This window comes from Euprymna scolopes, chromosome 2 (genome assembly GCF_053919585.1).
Source record: "Euprymna scolopes isolate OS-2025 chromosome 2, ASM5391958v1, whole genome shotgun sequence".
Classification (NCBI taxonomy): Eukaryota; Metazoa; Mollusca; class Cephalopoda; order Sepiida; family Sepiolidae; genus Euprymna; species Euprymna scolopes.
The window spans coordinates 193,570,181-193,591,109 of record NC_136483.1 but is presented as its reverse complement, the minus strand read 5'-3'; the positions used below and the strand labels follow the sequence as shown (position 1 = coordinate 193,591,109).

At 35.1% G+C, this 20,929-nt stretch overlaps 2 protein-coding genes across 14 annotated transcripts in view; both read right to left on the bottom strand.

The window, feature by feature from the left end:
• The window catches only part of LOC145300888 (piwi-like protein 1), a 105,001-nt gene extending 99,329 nt beyond the window's left edge, over positions 1–5,672 (bottom strand). The window contains exon 1 of the mRNA XM_080144527.1: positions 5,654–5,672. The gene's annotated coding sequence lies outside the window, so the exon portion shown is untranslated. The remainder of the gene's footprint in view (positions 1–5,653) is intronic.
• A 10,842-nt stretch (positions 5,673–16,514) lies between these two features.
• Positions 16,515–20,929, bottom strand: part of LOC145300735 (uncharacterized) — an 80,264-nt gene continuing 75,849 nt past the window's right edge. For all 13 annotated transcript variants that reach the window (XM_080144519.1, XM_080144511.1, XM_080144514.1 and 10 more), the window contains 2 exons: positions 20,069–20,197; positions 16,515–17,190 (listed from right to left, as the gene is read on the bottom strand). In XM_080144519.1, coding sequence (XP_080000645.1) covers positions 16,996–17,190; positions 20,069–20,197 — 324 coding nt within the window. In that variant the 3' untranslated portion in view covers positions 16,515–16,995. The remainder of the gene's footprint in view (positions 17,191–20,068; positions 20,198–20,929) is intronic.

The following is a 20,929-nucleotide window of genomic DNA, read 5'->3' as shown; positions in this document are numbered from 1 at the left end:
ATGAAGATGGTCGCGGCCAGTTAACTGCAGTTGATATTGAACATTTGAAAGCCTTAATTGAAGCCGATCCTTGCAAAACCACACGAGAAGTTGCTGTTGAACTCGAGGTTGACCATTCAACAGTCATTCGCCATTTAAAGCAAATAGGGAAGTCAAAAAAGTAGGATGAATGGGTGCCGCATGAATTCAATGATAATCATACAAATCGTCATTTTGAGACGTATTCTATGATCCTTCTGCACAACAAAAACAATCCATTTCTCAAGCAGATTATGATGTGTGATGAGAAGTGGATCATCTACGACAACCGGCAATGGTCGGCACAGTGGTTGGATGCTGGAGAAGCTCTACAACACTTCCTGAAGTCGAAATTGCACCAAAAAAGGTTATGGTGACTAGTGGTTTGCGATCAGTCTCATCCATCACAGTTTCTAGAATCCAAGCAAAATGATTACGGAGGAGAAGTACTGCCGACAAAATGACAAAATGAACCAGAAACTCCAATGTATGTGCTTCAGATTGGTCAATATGAAGAGATCAATTCTCCTTCATGACAACGCTTGCCCACATGTTGCTCAACTGACCTTGCAGAAGCTGAACGAATTGGGCTACGAAACTCTGCCTCATCCGCCATAATCACTGAACCTCTTGCCCACCGATTATCACTTTTTCAAGCATCTCGACAATTTCCTGCATGAAAAATGCTTCAAAAGTAGAGATGATGCTGAATCAGCCTTCAATGACTTCATCGTTTCCAGAAGTCTGGATTTCTATACTAATGGGATAAATAAACTTATTTCTCGTCAAAAATATGTTGATTCTAATGGTTATTTCGATTAATAAAGTGTATTATGAAAGGAGTTATGATTTTTTGAAGTTGAATGTCAAAAAACGACATTATTTTTGCACCAACCTAATATCAGAGAGAAATGAGAAGACATTTCCAGCTATACCATAGCTGGAGATCTTGTGGAATAGATCTTTATGCCGTGCCCTATCAAAAGCCTTTGATATGTCAAGGGAAATTGCCCTAGAAAGGAAGCCTCTGTTGAGGGATTCGCTAATCCTATGAGACATAACTGTTAGCACATCTGCTGTAGATCTAGCAGAACGAAAATCATATTGCATGTCACTGAGGAGGCTATTTTTGCTGAGGTGGTTGACTACTTTATTTAACTCACTCCTGACACACAGGAGACTTATTGATCTGTATTGATCATGGGGTGTATGGCTAGCACGAATTTTGAATAAATTTTCAAATTAAATTCGTGAAGTAATATTTTCAAAGATGTTACCAAATTTCCCTATTCCAAATTTGCGTTAACTCAGAATTTTAAATTGCCTTAATTTAAGAGAATTTCAATTTCACTGACTAAGGACAGAAAAGATAGTGTAATTTCAGAACAGATATTACATTTTGAATTATTTATTTGCTTAAAAAATATAGCATATTTTGACAAATTAGGTTTTGTTATAAAATCCTGTCACACAAAGCGAAATTGATTTACCAATGCTTTCAGCAAAATATATAAAAAAAAAAGAACATTTTCGTTTTTATAGATTTTATTCCAGCACGAGATTATATAAGAAAAAAAAAAAAAATGATGCAAATTGTTAGGTGTTTTTTTGAACATAACTTTGGTATATTTACATTTTAATTCATGAATCAGGTTTTTTTTTTTTTACAAAATAAAAAAAAATTCTGAAAATAAAAAAAACTCCAAATATTGAAAAATTTATATAAATAACTTTAAATTGATGTTATCTAATTAACTTTTCAATATGAGATCTGGATCTCAAGCCTCTAATTAACAGCTGATGGTAATTTCGTTGAATAAGTGATTTTTGTAGATAAAAATTTGAGATGCCAGGATGTTGCCAGAGTGATGCAATTTGCAGATGCATAGTTGCATTAACACCTGGATGTGTGACTCCAACGAACTACATAAATGCGTAGAATTGTGTCAATGGCGAAGGAAAAAGTGACTGCCAATGAAAATAGCACATCCAAGATGAACAAGAAACGTGAATGTAAGGAATAGTAGAGAGTAGGAGCAGAGAAACTTCAATTTTCTAATTTTGGTTGCTTTTTCTAAATGCAATATAGTTGCTATAGATGTAATTTGTGGTTCAGCTGAGTAAAAAGAAATCTAATAGTGCTCAATCATTTCATAATAAGAGCGTAACATTTATAATGTTACAAAAGTTCAGATGAACATGGTACCTTAGGTTTCAAACTGGAGAAGCGGATTCAAGCGAAAAATTCTGATTTTTAGTTTTAATTATAAGCCACTCTCTAGCTTTCGTCAACCATATTTTATTATGTGGGTTTGTAATCACTAGGGCTATGACCACAGCATATTCTTTTCATTGTTTTAACTCTCGAGTATATGTCCAACACAGTTAATCAACTGAGAACCACATCACTCTATATAAAAGCGTATAAGATATTAATGGATACACACTCAAGGGTCAAAACAATGAAAAGAATATGCTGTTGTCCTAGCCCTAGTAATCACTCAAGGATTTTCTGTCTGTTTTATTTACTAACTTGAGTCTTTGCATTCCAGATGCATATATGCAATAAGATAGCTTTCTTTTTCTTTTTTTTAAAAACAGTATTTACAACCAACCTGTTCATAGTGAGACCAGATTCCAAGATTCTTTCCTCCTCTATATTCTTTTTACCATGAGAACACTTTCCAAACTACCGGATGGCTTTTCCATCATGACCAAATCTGCCACAAGAACTTCCTTCTCATCAACGTTATTAGTTACTGCAATAAAACCAGTCATAAAACTAATCTTTCAATTAAAGTCACATTATGGTGCATAAACAGATGCAGCTGTGAAAAAACGTTGTTTTACAAAACATCAACTTCCGCAGCATGAGATGATTAATGTCCATCACTTTACTCATTTCTCTATAATAAAAATACCAACACCACCTGTTTCTTTTTTTATCCCTAATTTACATATTCATCAAGTTGCTTGGACACAGAATCGGTCAATACGACTTTTTCTTTTTCAAAAAACTCAATTTCTCTGAACCTTCCTCACAACCTTCAAACTGCACAACCTCAAGTTGGACAAATTTATTTTGAAGACATTTAATTAAGGCAATAATTCAAATTTAATTTTTTTTTTTTTTGTTTATTTTTCATCACTTTTGTAAAATTTTAGATCAATATAAATTTTAACAAATAAAAAAAAAACAAATATTGCAAGTTCTAAAAATTTTGCTCACGGTTATTGTTTTGCACACTCATTCGTAGGATGTTGAAGAAGGTAATTTCTTCATGCCCTTCTCTAAGCCTAATGCCATTTCTGTGTTTTCATTTGGCATAGAAAAGCTAGATTTTCAGATAGTGATAGAATTGCTCAATCTACTCTTGCGATCTTAACCTTAAAAAAAACCCAAAAAAACTGAAAGAGCTGAAATGAATACTTTTCACTTTTCAACTGCAAATTTCATATCATCCACCCATATTAACCAAGGAACGTTTATCTACATTTGTATCTGGCTACAACTCCAAAACGTGAATACATAAATAAAGAGAGCCTATTTAAATGAACCAATCATTTGTTAACTTTAACAATCATTGCAAGTTAAATAATATAATAATGTTTGAAATAAATCAAATAAATTCAACATCAAAAGTTACAGTAAACAAAAATAGAAAAAAAGAAAGAAAATTTAAATGTTTAATCCTTAATTTGTACATTACCTATTTTTAATATATTTATTTAAATGAATAGTAAATATTTATTTAAATAAATAATATTTATATATATATAAAAAATATTTATTTAAATGAATAATAAATAATATATTTTAATGAATAGTAAATATATTTATTTAAATGAATAGTAAATAATATTTATTTAAATAATATTTACATATATAAAATATATTTATTTAAATGAATAATATATTTTAATGAATAGTAAATAATATATATAAATATATATAAATGAATAATAAATAATATATTTATTTAAATAAATAATAAATAATTTATTTAAATGAATAGTAAATAATATATTTAAATGAATAATAAATAATATATTTATTTAAATGAATAATAAATATTTTAATGAATAGTAAAGAAATTAAATTACAAAAATGTTATTGTGAATTAAACCATGATTAGGTGGATGGTAATTGTTTATTTTTTTCTGATAAGTTTTCTAACGTTTATACGTATTCATTTTTTTTCATCACTGTATCATTTTTTACCTAATCGTTGAACAAGAGCTAGGCCATCATCTTTAACAATAAATTGCCAGGAACGATAATTCAATTAAGTCAAATTTTTCAGTGATTTAATCAGATGAGGTTATAATTCTTTGCAGTTTATTGTTAAAAATTAATTCTGAACTCATTCAATTTGAAAATCTAAAATTTACTGGTTTGTTTTCACAAAAAACCTGAATATTAATTTTCTACACAACAAGTTTGCATGATCTAAAGTCAGAACTGTATTTATTGTACTTGCTGAGGATTGATATCTTAAAAAACAACTCATACGCTAATGATGGCATGGATTTTGGGGGGTTTGTTTTCTGTGCAACACTTTGATAATTCTTGTCACTTTGTTAATGAAGACCTCTGAAATGATGAGTTCAGAAAGAAAATCAAATAACCTATTGATGAAAAAATTTGAAAAGACAGTTGTAAGTTGATTGAACTACTTGTGTATGGGCTCAAAATTAAATCCAATTTGACTTGCATATCAGAAATTTATGCAAATAGAAAAATCTAATGAAAAAATCCAAAGAATCATAAAAAGTGATTTTTTTTTTTTTTTACTAATGTTCACCCAAAACATTTGCCATTTGGACATAAGGGGCTACTATTTGGGAGCATGCCTAGGAAAGATTAACAAGATGTTGGTTTACGTTACATTTAAACTTCTGCGTATCAGTATAGTCAGGGTATCAGGTAGCAGAAAGGAAATTCCAAAGTCTAGCTGTTCGAGGGAAGAAACTATTAATAGTAGAAAGCTTTTTGGCATTTAGGGACCTCAACAGTGAAGAGGTGTGATTTTGTTGCTAAGCGGGTTTGCCAGGGATATGTATGTTGAGGGGGCATAAGTGCAACGAGGTCATCAGAGCACATTCTATCAAAATATTCATAAAACAAACACAGATGCAACATTACGGTAATGGGACGAGAAGTTATTTTATCTGACAAAAAATCAGATTGAATTTATAAAACAAAAGAACTATGATTTCTTACAATTTTTATATTTTTGTTTTTGTTATTTTTTTGTTTTTGTTATTTTTATATTTTTGTCTTTGTTATTTTTTTATATTTTTGTTTTTGTTATTTTTATATTTTTGTCTTTGTTATTTTCAAATAATTTTGAATTTTTTTTTCAATGCTTTCTTAATTCTTTTTTTTAAAGTAATTCATAATAAAAACTTCACAAATTCTAAAATATGAATATTAAATGAGACATTGTGATGAAGCAGAAATGTAAACAAGGTGATTGTTTATCAAATTAAAATTAATAAGATATGTTGGATGTTTGGGTCCATATATATATATTCTTGTCAGGTGTCTATATAGTTACGACATGGCCGTGATCGTCAGTTTTTGTGTGTGTGTGTGTGTGTGTGACATATAAGAAGATCTTAAAACACATACCTTTTTCTTCCTTCTTAGTCAGTGACCCCTCACGATGATCCATGCCTGTTCCCAAACATACTTGATTTTATTGCTTGGAGCAATCTTTATGCTGGATTTTTCCACGTTACCTGGGAAGCCTTGCATCGCTGAATCAATTCAGATCTATTTTCTTTTTCCGTTTTCTCATCTTGAATCAAGAGTCTCTCGTTCTGACTAAAGAAGTTTTTGGCTGTCTGACTAATTCCTCTACCTGTAAACTACCCGAGAAAAACATGCATATCGCTATATATTTTAAGGTGTATGTGTGGGGCGGTAACACCCTGTTAACTGGTTTGCACTCTAGAATGCACCCGTGATCTCTGGCACATGTCAATCTCTCAGAGCAATCATTCACTGACCCGTCGGGTTAACAAGTCTGATTATTGTCACCGGTAACCTTTTTTGACCCCTTTTCACTCAACTCGACACAAGCAAGTTGGATTCAACTCGTACTGCGTTAACTGCATTGCTGAAACACAATATCTCCCACCCTTGCATTATAAAAAAAAAAATTTTTTTTAATTTCATCTTACATTGTCATTTAAAAGCAGATGCGGACATTTTACATGCAGTAAAGAAATTTATCTATCGACAAATATGGCAACTAGTTTGCAAGTAATTTGATTTGGAAAGAAATGGAAAAAGGAGTAACAAATGCTTTAATTTTATAAACACTTCACATTTTGAACAACAAAAAAATTAATACTTGGTTAACATTGATTTTAAAGGAATTATAAAAAATCCCTCTCGAGATTATTTAAAAAATCATTAGAAAAAGAAAAACACTATATTTGCTTTTAATTAATAAAAACTACATGTAACATTAAAAAAAAATCATTAGTAATTTACAAGGCCATTTTACCATTTATTTTTTTTTTTTTTTTTTTTTACATGAAGTGTTTTGCTTACACTTTGTTGCTATAAAATCCTTACTGGTGCATTATGGTTAACTATTCTTTTTTAAAATATAAAATTACCAATTTATGAAAAAAAAGAAAAAAAATTGCCTCAAACGTTTAAGTAAAAATATTTTTGGTGTCAGAAAAAAAAATATTCAACCAAAATGCATCACTATAATATTTTACGTCAAACTATACTATAATAGCGAAATTTACAAAAAAAAAAAAAAAAAAATTATATAAAAAAAAATAAATAAATAAAAGACGATGGTATTTACTAACTTTTTATGTCAATTTAGACTATAAGCAATATCTACTTAATTGGCATGTCAGAAGTACTAAGTATTTTTTTTTTTTTTTTTTTTTTTACATGGGTGTTACCACTTATCAAGGCCCAGAGGCCACTCGAGGATAAGGGTTAATAGGTATACATTAGTCATTGTGATTTTAGCATAGTAAACAGTGGGAATTTTGTAACTTGGATTACTTAGGGGGACGATTCAATTAGAACTTGTTCACATTGGACTTTTTCTTTTTCTTTTTTTTTCATAGGTATCAACACATTATCAAGGCCAAGAGGCCACTCAAGGATAAGGGTTAAAGAGTGTACAGTAGAAATTGGACAATATAATAATCATTAGTAATGAAAATTTGTTAAATTTGATAACTTATATGGAACGGCTCATCAAGAACTTATTTACGTTAGACTTGAAGACAACCATATTGTAGTCAGCCGGAAAGCAGGAAAACGGAAGACAATTCCACAGGCGTGCAGTTCTAATAAAAAAGCTTTGTTCATGGAATCTACGTTTAGGTTTAGGCACAGATAAAGAGTGGGGGGAATTATTGATAGTGTTTACAGCTAGACGAGTGTTTCTTGTGAAAGTTTGGCGAGGGGGGACCATAGATTGAAGCTCAGTCTAACACTTTCCATGAAAATAACGATACATCAGAGACAAACTCGCAACATCTCTTCTGTGAGATAGAGGTTGCAAGGAAGAGAAAAGGACATCTTCTACGAGGCTACGAAGTCTATTTTGAACTCTATCAAGGCAGGACAAGTCCTTTTTAGCAGCTCCTGCCCAGATGTGGCAACAGTATTCCATCCTTGGACATACCTGGCTCTTATATAGATAGAGAATTGCATCAGCAGTGAGATATCTACTGGATCGATAGAAAGATCCCACCATTTTTCCAGCGGCCTTGGCAACAGATTTGATGTACGTGTTCCATTTAAGATCAGGAGTAATGGTCAAGCCCAGAAGCTTGTCAAAACTTGAGGCCTCCTGAAGACGAGAGCCATTCATTTCAATTGATGCCAGATGGGGATCAGAATGTTGATGATGTAAAGAGAGAAGCTTGGTTTTAGATGCATTAAAAGTAACCAGCCACTCCTTTCCCCATTGTACTACATGCTCAAGATCAGAGGAGAGAGAATTGGAGAGAACTTGGTCGTTTACTGTCTTAGATGTGCTACCATAAATGGTAGTGTCATCAGCATAAATGTCTACAAATGATGTAAGGATGTGATTTGGAAGATCATTAATGTAGATCAGGAAAAGAGTTGAGCCCAGGATGGACCCCTGAGGGACACCGGCATTAATACTGTGGGCTTCTGGTTTTTGCCCCTCAACTACTACTCTTATGAACCTATCAGAAAGAAATGATTTAATAACTGAGAAGACATTTCCAGCTATACCATAGCTAGAGATCTTATGAAGTAAACCTTTATGCCATACCCTATCAAAGGCCTTAGATATGTCAAGAGCAATTGCCCTAGAAAGGTTGCCTCCGTCGAGAGATTTGCTAATCCTATGCGATATAACTGTAAGCACATCTGCTGTAGATCTAGCAGAACGGAAACCATATTGAGTGTCACTAAGAAGGTTATTTTTGTTGAGATGGTTGATTACTTCTCTATTTAACACAGATTCCAGCAACTTACTCATAACGCACAGGAGACTTATTGGCCTGTACTGAGAGGGGGATGAGCGATCACCAGAATTCTTAAATACAGGGCATACTGATGAAATTTTCCAGGGAGATGGGAAACTATTCTCCTTAAGACAACGTTTAAATAGTTTTGTAAGTATGGGCGCTAGTTCAGGTTGAAGTTTTTTGAGTACTATAATTGGAATACCATCCGGGCCAGTTGCTTTACTGGAATCAAGGTTTTTGATTAGCTTGGCAACATCACGTACAGATATACGTATATCACATAGTGTGTTTTCAGATACAGGAGGAAATATTGGGGGTTGGCGACCTTGATCGCAAAAGGTAGAATTAGCTGCAAAGTTCTTGACAAAAAGTTTGGCTTTGTCTGATGCTGACGAGATTACCTCAGGTCCATTGATGATAGTTGAGATGGAGCACACGCTTCTGTTCAGAATTCTGTTTGCTATTTGCCAAAACTGGTGGGAATCAAGCCGCTGCTCAGCTACTTTGGACTTAACAGATTGAGCATACAACCATCTTGCGCTCTTTATTACTTTCTTACAATGGTTGCTGGCAGTCCTGAAAGCGGCTTTAGTTTCCATACATCTATTACGTTGGAAACAGTGGAAAAAGTGATTTCTGTGCGCAATGGCAGCAGCACATTCTGGAGAGAACCATGGCTGGCTGTTAGGGTTTTGCTGAAACTTTTTCGAGGTATGAAACGGTCAATACCTACAATTAACCATTCAGTCAGGTCTAATACTATAGAGGACACATCCTTTTTAAATATGGAATGCAGAGGTAGATCAGTTATAAATGTACGGAAGCTATCCCAGTCAGCCTTAGTGTATCGATATACTGTACGATGGAGAGGTACGTCTGGGGACTTATTACATTTCAATTTTATCTTAATTGATACAACAGAGTGGTCGGAAGATCCAAGAGGCGACAGAACAGAAACTGAACATAGTTCAGGGCAAGTTGTGAGAAAAAGGTCTAGTAGGCTCGCATACTGGCCGTTATTGTCGGGCACACGGGTGGGTTCCTGAACAATCTGAGTGAGGTCATAGGCAATGGAGAAATCATGACAGAACCTCCCTTCATCATCGGTCTTGTTTGAGTGGGTCAACCATTCGACGTTGTGAACATTGAAGTCTCCACATACGTGAATGTTAGCTGAAGGATAAGCAGATAGGACTTGGTCAATTTTCTCAGATATGCTTTTAAAGATAGTAGCTCCACTGTTGTGGGGGCGATAGAGAGTAAATAAAAATGCCGTAGTGTGAGCTAAAGCAACCCGGAAGCACATATAGGGTAAGTTAGGATCTTCCCTGGAGATGTCCCTACCACATGGAAAGCTATCTTTAATATAGGCACATATTCCATGCTCATGGCTATCTTGGGGGTCAGATTTAGAAGTTAAGTTAGAGTATCCTTTAATTGCGAACTCTTCTAGGGAAATAGCCTGTCCAATGCCAGTTTCACTTAAAAATAAAAGGTCTGGTTTAGTCTCCTGTAATTGGGTTTCAACCTCTGGAAGGTTAGAACGTAGATCCCTGATGTTGGAGAAGGAGACATGGTAGTAGGGGTCTACGTTGGAAGTTGGAGAACCGGGTTTAATCGTGTATTTTTTCTTGAAACTTGTCATGATGAAATTTTGAAATTTGTGGACTAGGTCGTCAGATTTGCTTAGAGCAGGACAGAGAGGGGAAACTAAGAGAGAAAAAGAAATGAAGAATTTTTTTTTTTTATTTGTAGCTAATGATAAGGTAAAGCCGTAACAATTACCCACTAGTATGGCATCGAGAAGCCCCACCAGAAGCTACTGCATGGTCCAGAATCCATTCACCAAATGGCAATACAGCAGCCCCAGTACTTTGCACCTGCTGATAGGACAGCCTCCTTAGTGGTTAATCCAAGGTTCGGGTCCCTGACTATCAGGCGGATAACGTCAGCCCAGACAAAACGTTTACCTCCAGCACCCTTACTAGTGACATGGCTACAAGGATAGACATAGAAACAGAAAATTTCCGCCATCTCTGCCAACTGTTCACACAAAATACTGCCAACCTAGAAAACAGCTTTTTCTTCTCCCTTTGTCAGAAAAATCACTCATTAAAAAATGAGGACTGAGGGACAAATAAGAAGAAGCGAGAGTAACAGGAGCTGCCGATAACGCATCCACAATGCGTTTTCTACTCTCCATTAAAAAAAAAAAAAAAAAAAAAAAAAAAAATTATTAAGTATTCTACTTAATAAAAGTCCAACAGATGTGTTTAAGGGAAAGTATGGTGATAGATTCCCCTCTCACGAACTAAAAATGAGTACAATTCGTAATCTATTTTTGCAATCAACTCGGTAGATAAATAACCATTTATGTACGAGAAAAAAAAAAAAAAAAAAGAAAATAACACAGAAATACACAAATTAAATACTGAAATAAAATGGAGTTATTACCCCATTATTAAAAAAAAACACATTTTCAATCTTTATCATAAAAAAACGTCACCATATTTCTTTGAGAAAACATGACATAAACAAGGAAAGTAACTAAAAAAAAAAAAAACAATTTTTAAAAATGGCAATAGTTACATGCTTTTTACCTACTCTAGAAACTCTTCAGAAAATGAAACATCTTATTTTTGCTAATTTTCATCAAAAAATGTTTTCTTGAATAACTTTTTTTCTATCTTATCATCTTTCATAATTTTTCGATATATTCATTACTGTAACTAAGTAGAGACCATTGGTTTGCCTTGAAATGTAATATTAAAAATTTTGAATTTCGGTATTATAGTGCAGTTGCACCAAATTTTATATTGTCAAAAATGCAAACAAGGAATATTCATCATGTTGAAAATGGCTTTAAAAAAATCAGACGATAATTTTTGTTTTTTAGCAAATTATAACACACAGCTTTTGTATCTCACCCACAAATAAGTATAGTAGTTTATTTAGTTTGGAAATAATATTGAGCGGCATTTTTTAGAATTCCTCTAAAATTAATGTTATCCAAATATTTAACATTCTTTGCTCCAGTGTATAAACCACATTAAATAAGCAGTTTTCATGAGAAGTAAAATTTCAACAGTTTGTTTCACGGATGATGCAATTTTAAATTGATTAAATCTTAATGTGTTTGTTAAAAGTTATTGGTTATATAGATATTTTTTTTAATTTTCTTAGATTTCTCGGCTGTTAATTATATTGCAAGACTACCAACATTTTGATCATTAATTGCGTTGATTGAACAGATTCACTCAATATTTATTTGTTCTTGTTTCTATATTTGTAAAGTTGAAATGGAGAAATACAGGGTGGAACAATAAAATTGTCGCCATAGAAAAGATTTCATGATTCCATTTAAGTTTGATGAAAACTGGTTTTCTTTTTTTGTTGCAGACTATCTACTAGTTGGCCAGTTGTGTACAAATCCCAAGAGCGATAGGAGCCTTGTTGAAGAAAGGTCAGCTGATGGTCTACTTGTGATGCATGTCTGATGCTCTGCATAACCTCTTGTTCAGCTCCCCCTTACCTAAACTTTAAAAAATATGACGACAGTACAATCTAAAAATAAGCTTAAACCAGGTGTAGAGTCAAACAAATCTAACTTGCCTCCTCCTTTAAGGCTTGCATTCACAAATATCCGTGGGCTTAGAACTAATTAAGCTGATGTTGAAGCATTTCTCCTAACAAATACCCTGGATATATTAGCACTAAGTGAGACTAACCTACACTCCTTCATCCCCTCTAACTACTTTAATATGCCTGGATATCTCCCACTCTGCCGTAAGGACTCTGACAGACATATGCACGGACTTGGAGTTTACATTCGTAATACCCTTTCCTTGACTAGAGAAACGGATGATCAAGCCTTTATGCGCTTTAGACTAAACATGCAACACAACATTAGCTACTTTTACTTTCTCTACCGCTCTCCTTCGATCTAGGACTGCACTATAATAAACAAAGTCTCTGACAGCATAGACACAGCACTCTCCCTCGACACTAGCACATGTATTAGGTGACTTTAATGTCCACCACAAAAACTGGCTTGGATTCTCTACTCACACAGATGCAGCGGGCAGCACAACTGATAGCTTCTCTATATCTCACTCCCTGTCACATATTGTTACGTTTCCCTGACCAGGAAGAACAACACGCATGTTTTTGATCACAGTTCCCAATGATTGTATAACGAATGCCGACAGCCCACTTGGGAATGCTGATCATGAAGTGATAATGGTTGAAATCGCCCTAAACTCTAGACCCAAAACTGAGGAGCCGGTGCTCAAAATAACAAGATATTATAAAAAGGCTGACTGAGAAGCCATCAAAGATCTTATCAGAGATGCCCCATGCACAATTAAGACCACTGAATAGTTCAAATCTTAAATCAAAAATCAAAGCGCATGTTCCATGCGGAAATTTTATAGCAAGCCCCACTCTCCCCAATGGTTTATTTCGACTTGCACAACTGCCATTGCTCAAAGGCAGCATGCATACCGCAGACGATCTGAAAATCACCCCTGCTCAGATGCATGCTATCATAAAAAACCTTGACACTTCAAAAGCATGTGGACCTGATCTCATCCCAGCTGTGCTATTAAAAAAGTGCTCAGCCGAAGTAGCTCCAGTTCTCTCCAAACTCTACAACAAATGCCTTAATGAATCTTGCTTTCCGGGCTGTTGGAAAACTGCTTCTGTGGTACCAGTATTCAAGAATTCTGGCGAAAGAACGGACTCATCAAATTATCGTCCCATTAGCCTCCTCCCACTTTTTGCCAAAATATTTGAGACCTTAATTAACCATGCTCTAGTCCGTCACCTTACAGATGCTAAACTTCTGACTGACAAACAATATGGATTTAGACAAGCCCATTCCACAGCAGACATCCTAACTGTAATCTCTGAATGTATATACCATTCACTGGACAAAGTGGGGGAGGGCAGAGCAGTAGCTCTAGATATATCTAAGGCTTTTGACAGGGTATGGCATGAGGGTCTCCTCAGGAAAATTAGATCATACGGTATCACTGGTAGAATACTCAACATAATTAAATCCTTCTTAGATAAGAGAAAAATCCAGGTTGTCCTCAATGGTCGTACATCTATACAATATGATATAAATGCGGGAGTGCCCCAGGAGTCTATCTTTGGATCTCTACTGTTCCTGATATTCATAAATGACTTCCCCGACAAAATTGCCTCTGAGATGGGTATATATGCTGATGACACTACACTCTATAACAGGCATAACAGGAAAACAAATGAACACATATCTAAAGAAATGGCAAAAACACTAGAGGATGACCTCCAATCTGTAGTGGAATGGGGACAAAAATGGATGGCCACATTCAATGCTGCCAAGACTAAACTGGTTTTCTTCAATAATTACAAGAAACCTTCTCTACCACCAATAGCAATGGCCAATGAATCTTTATCTGAGAGTACATCTTTCAAACTCCTTGGCCTAATGTTCACAGGAAACATGAGTTAGAACAATTACATTGAAGGCATTGCCAGGACCGCTGCAAGTAAGGTAGGCTCTCTCTACCGTGCTAGAAAACTACTAACACCCCAAAATATCCTGTACCTCTATAAGGCCACCATTCGCCCATGTATGGAGTATTGCTGTCATATTTGGGCTGGCGCATCTGCTACTAGTCTCTCGCTCCTAGACAAGGTTCAAAAGAGAGTCGCAAATCTAATAGGCCCTGAACTGGCATCTAAGCTTCAGCCTCTGTCCCATCGACGAAATATTCCTCTGCTTGTTCTACAAGTATTATAATGGTGAATGCTCTGACGAACTGCAAGCACTTGTGCCCCCATGACGTGAACACCCTCAACAAACCCGACAGGCTGCTAAATCCCACCCCCACACTGTAGAGATCCCTAGATGTAAAAGATCTTTCTACTCCAGTAGTTTCTTCCCCAGAACCACAAGACTTTGGAATTCCATTCCAGGTCCCTCCTTCCTCAACTGTACTGACGTGCAGAAGTTCAAGTGCAACATGAACCGACATCTTGCTGCCCAAATCCCTACATAGTACCCAAGTAGTTGTTGCCCCTGATAGTAGCCCCCTATACCAAAGTGGCAATGTGTCTTGTTTGGGGTGAAAATGTAAAAAAAAAAAAAAAAAAAAATGACAATGTTCAACGAGCTAGATTGGAGATGCGCCATCGTACAACTTATGCTCTTGAAAGTCAACAATAAAGTGTATGTGGATGTGCTGATCCCCTGGTGCAATCAGGTGACTTCTTACAGACTCTGGGTGTGGCAGCAGGACTCGGTGCCTGCTTACAAATCCAAAGAGATCCAGGCTTGGCTTCGACTTTGTACCCTTCTTTCACTGGCTCCCCTCCTCCCTCGACCTGAACCAGTTGGACTACTTCGTTTGGTCATACATCGAGAATATCACCAACATGACCTCCCACAACACTAAAGCTAGCATGATTGCCGCCATCCGCTGATTATTCACAGAGCTCCCACTAGTGCTTGTGGAAAAGGCACGCTCCTCGTTTCAAACCCGTATCAAGGCGGTGATTAAGGTTGAAGGCAGCTACATTGAATAGATGTCAGCTCAACTACATAATCAAATTACCTGAATTGATTTGTTCAATAAAAGTTTTAAAATAAAGCTGTAGGTTCCATCCCGTATAAAGACACTAAAAACCAATTCCCATATCATTGTCATTGTTTGGACTAAAACATTTGCATTTATTCAAAATGGCATGATTGAAGATGAAAGTATAAATCAAATTCTTGATGAAGAAAAGGTGAGGGTGAGGTGTGGGAAGAAAGAAAAAGATAAATACTTATGTTGGTATGTTGTTCGTAACAAATATTTTTTTTTATTTCAAGTAATAGCAGGAATCACACACATACATGCACACACATACATGCATATCCAGCAAAGTTGAGACATGTTTGCCTTTTTTTTTTTTGGTGGATGGGAAGGGAGGGGAGGGGAGAACAGTTGTTCAGTGTTTTTATTTGGTTGCTTCTGCTTTCAGACAAAAAAAAAAATTTTTTTTTGATGTTCACATTTGTTTTCTTTATGCTCAGAAGGCATAGGTTAATTTTGTTGTATTCTTTTCAGAAAAACGTTTGGTTGGTTGTGCATGCCGGTATCGTTACTGCAAAGTGGGGTTGTTTGAGCAGCAGCTCCATGTAGAATTGTAGAGAGCGAGCAGAAGATAGAACAGAAAAGGGTTTAGTTGAAACTTATCCCAATCCAATTATTCAAAACTTCAAACTGCACAAGGATACGCAGACATGCATTTTTTTTTTTTTTTTTTTTACATATTGTTCTGTTCGGAGTACTGAGCATTTCACAGGCACAACCTGGTGACACAAGAACAGACTACAAACACTTGGATGGCTGCTGCTAAATGTGGATTCAATTACAGCATTCACGCAGATAGACGGAGCAGAAAGCAAGCAAGTGAATGTTGCAACATAAGACAGGTTTGTGACAGAAGAAAGGGAGGAATAAGGAAGAACATGTCTACTGTCAAAGAAATAAATAAATATATATATATATGCGTGTGTCAATCATATATATATATATATATATACACACACACATGCGTGTGTCAAACATATATATATATATATATATATATATATACACACACATATATATACACACACACATGCGTGTGTCAATCATATATATATATATATATATATATATATATATACGTGTGTATGTCAATCATATATATATACATATATATATATATATGCAAATCATGTGTGTGAGTGTGTGCATGTATTTAAGTATGTATATTATATATAAAAAGAAGAGGATGACAACAATGAAGGACCAATTGTGCTTTTGCTCTCCTCTTTTCATGATTCTACATGTATTAATGAGGCCTCCTCAAATTCATGAGCACGTTATTTTCATAGCACAGCCAGAAAGAGTTTCGGTTAGAATATTTCAAAATACTTCTTCAATATGTAAAGAGCTGATTAATAAATTGAAACAAGACAGAAACAGAGGAAGAAGAGATGGAAACGATTCAGAACTCTAATGGAAGAAGGAGGAGGAGGGATGTGTCAAATGTTGAATTTGTGTTTTACATAGTCAGTTCCTACTCCCACTCCTCTCAACCATTTGTTTATCTGAATGACTTGACCTCTGCACACATAGTGGCCTTTATTTTGAACTGTGGGACGAAATAAAAGTTCTGTTTGTATGAAATGTTGAATAAAATGAGAATAAAAAATGTCTGAAACAGTTTTTGTTTTTGATCAAGAAAAAAATATAAAATAAATGTATTCAAATGAGAACCAAATAGTTCAAAAAAGATTTGCAGAGAATTGCAAAAAATTGTGTGGCTTCTGCTGCAAGCAGATGAAGATGACACGGAGGAGGAGGATGATGACAAAGAGGCTGGGATGGGGGAGTGCGGGTGGGCGCATATGGAGTGTTCCATCCCTGGAGCTGGAAATGGAAGAGGAGCAGTGAAATCCTTTCAAAAGTTGTCTTTCAAAGAATTGATGTGTGCACAAATCTTGAGAGCTGGTCCAAGCTTCATATTCATAGCAGTCATTAAATGGTCTTCTTTTAAAAGAAGCAACGCTTGACCATCGATCTCTTGAGAACGAAATTCTTCTGCATATGCAGTGCAGCCAGTTGTTGACTTGATAAAATCAAACACTTTTTGCACCTGGAAAAAAAAAAAAAATTAAATAAATAAAAAAAAATGTAAAAAACAAAAAAAATGTTAAAAACATGTTCAAATATGCATTTGGTTAAAATCTTGGCTCATAAATAAAAATTGTTTTTTGGTTCAAATTTTCTGTTTTTCTTACAAAAGGTCATTTGTATTTGATTTCTGGAAATAAAAAAAAAAGACAAAAATATTTACAATAACAAAAAAAGTTTCTAGAATGAAAGAAAAGTTTTGCCGAAAATTAACCTTTTTAATAATTTATTTTATTTAATTACTCTTCAGGAGGTTAACACAAGGTCAAGTGTGGACTTGATGAAAGTAATCCCGTGGAACAAACTGAGTTTGAACCTGGCACATCCAAATTTTCAGTCTGTGTTGTTAACTACTTAGCTACAGTCAGCTCCACCTAAAACTGATCCGATTACATCTTTATATATTTGAAAGTACATTATCCAGGCTATCTACAACTTTATTTTACTGTAATGAAAATGGAAATCTTCTTAGTGGCACACAATATGGTTTCCGTTCTGCAAGATCTACCGCAGATGTGCTAACGGTTATATCTCACAGGATTAGTGAATCACTTGACAAAGGCTTCCTTTCTAGGGCAATTACTCTTGACATATCAAAGGCCTTCGACAAGGTATGGCATAAGGGTTTACTTCACAAGATTTCCAGCTACGGTATAACTGGAAATGTTTTCTCAATCATTAAATCATTTCTCTCCGATAGGTTCATAAGAGTAGTGGTTGATGGGCAGAAATCAGAAGCCCACAGTATTAATACTGGAGTCCCTCAGGACCCAACTCTCTTCCTGATCTACATCAACGATCTCCCAAAACACATACTTAAATCATTCATTGACATCTATGCTGATGACACGGCCATCTAAGGCAACACATCAAAGGCTGTAAATGACAAAGTTCTCTCTGATTCTCTCTCCTCTGATCTCGAGTGCGTGGTTCAGTGGGGGAAGTCGTGGCTGGTTACCTTTAATGCATCTAAAACCAAACTCCTATCTTTACATCATCAATGCTCTGATCCCCATCTGGCATCAATTGAAATGGATGGCTCTCGTCTGGGAGAAGCCCCGTGTTTTGACAAGCTTCTGGGTTTGTCCTTTACTCCTGATCTAAAATGGAACACGTACATCAAGTCTGTTGCCAAGGTCGCTGGAAAGATAGTGGGATCCTTCTACTGCTTCAGAAGATATCTCACTACTGATGCAATTCTCTATCTATATAAAAGCCAAGTGCGTCCAAGGATGGAATACTGCTGCCATATCTGGGCAGGAGCTGCTAAAAACAGCCTATCCTGCCTTGGCAGAGTACAAAATAGACTTCGTGGCTTAGTGGGGGATGCCCTTTTCTCTACCCTGCAACCTCTCTCCCACAGAGGAGACGTTGCGAGCCTATCCTTGTTTTATCATTATTTCCATGGCAGGTGCTCGTCTGAGCTCCAATCTCTGGTCCCCCCTCGCCAATCTTTCACGAAAAACACCCGTCTAGCTGAATCCACTGTCAAAAATTTCCCCCACTCTTTATCTGTGCCTAAATCAAAACGTGGATTCCATGAACAAAGCTTCTTTCTTAGAACTGCATGCCTGTGGAACTCTGTTCCGTCTGCCTGCTTCCCACCTGACTACAACTTGGATGTCTTGAAGTCCAACGTTAACAAATTCTTAATGAACCGCCCCCTTAAGTAAACACTTCATTAAATCTCCACACTAATGTACTGTACTTTCAATAACCCTTATCCCTGAGTGGCTTCCGGGCCTTGATAAGTGGTGACCACCGTGTAAAAAAAAAAAAAACAAAAAAAGAAAATACCCTACAGATTATTGGGAAATGCTAGATGTACCTTGAGACAGTTACAGACTATAAATTTAATTTCAATTTATTTACAGACAATCAATACGAAGAACACCCTTGAACTCCTCCCCAAAAATTCAATTTTATCATGAACATTAAATTTTTTGTATCATTTCAAATATATTGACAAAAACTTGTATGCATATTTGTATGAATTGCTTTTATCTTTTTGATAATAAGTGCATCTGTCTAAAATGCTTTATTTGTCGGTCTGTGAAGTTAGGCCCAAAATAACATTTGGTCTTGTTGTGCTTAAGTTTAAAATAAACGTGACTGTTGAATGAATACATTTCACGTCTATCGATTTTATTCAATGAAAAGTTTTTGTTGGTAAGCATGAGGATCGAACCCGAACCCTTGAGGCAAAGTTTGAAATTAAAGTGTGAAAAAAAAAAAAAAAATGAAACATTAACAATTGGGCCACCACGAGATACTAACGGAAACATGTTTTAATTTATTTAATTACTTAGATTTGGCAGGTGCACATTTTAATGACTTAATGAGGTCAACTTTGACTGCGGGATAGTATTTCATTTACTGCGGGAACCCCTTTTTTTATTTTTATTTTCCCAAGATGTTGGGCGGGGGGAACCAGCTCCTCTTGTCCAAATTGAATAGCAATTGTCTGATATAAGGAAAATATTTCCACATTGATCAAAGCTGATTGCTTTCAGACATTTCCGGCGATCGCGACCGGAAAAATACCGCCAGAATTAGTGTCACTTTTATTATACGAAAAAGCCTAATCCACATGCGGCGAGCAAAAACTGTTGAATATTTATCTTTTCAAAGTCAAGCAAATTAAATAGACAGGTGATCTCCGTTGTTAACTTGCAGATATTATGATTTATATGTGATATAAAAAGTTTTAAGAAGTTGTGAGCCGACCGACCGCTTCTTGGAAAAAAGCCTTTCTTGGACATACACAAAAAGCGAACATACATACACACATTTTCGTTTTTATATATATAGAAGAAGGCAATGAGAATATTCCAACTTACTGTCCATTTTGTAGGATGTGTTGTTGGCGAGTCCCTGCCCACATCATATTCTGCAGGCTGAGCGGGAGATGTTGGTGAACTACTGCTTTCATGACTACTATGAGAACTACTTTGTTCTTCAGGAGGCAACTGCAAAAATAAAATATAGATATTTTCATTTTTATTCAAGTGCAGATCTTTTTTTTTTTTGCTAAGAAAAAATTAAACTTATTTAAAAAATTTTTTTGCTAATTTTGAAGAAATTTTTTTGTTTTTCATTGATACAACTGTTAAAGAACTTGATCATAACAAGATGGACATTTAAGTATGAAACTAATAATTTCTGGACACGTGTGAATTAGACTGTTGTTTTCCATTCATCACAGAGTTGTCTTTTTTAACCAACAACTTATCAATGATAACTTTATCTGTTGTGGACATCGCAATATCTTAGAGAAGAAATATTAGACTATATACGATGGAAAAGTTATAGTGCTTTTGGGGTTTGTAAAAACACATGATTGATTGATAAAAAAAAAAAAAAGGAATAGGCAGAGCACACATTATTAAGGCAGTAGTTTTTATGATGTTGATTTGAATCTCGTGTAGATCTAAAGGACTTTTTAAAACATCATACATGTTTTATAATTTTAATTTTTTGAAACAAAGTGACATTTCTTTATATATAGATACATATAATAATAAAAATTAAGCTGAAAAATAAAGTTTCAATAATAAAAGAAGCCTACTAGGATAAAAACAGCTCTACCTGATTAGGAGGAGCAAAATATAGAATGAAAGGATGAAAAGTAAAAGTTAACTATGGATTTTATATCACATTATCATGTCAATAAGGATTACATGCACATAGAAACATGTGAT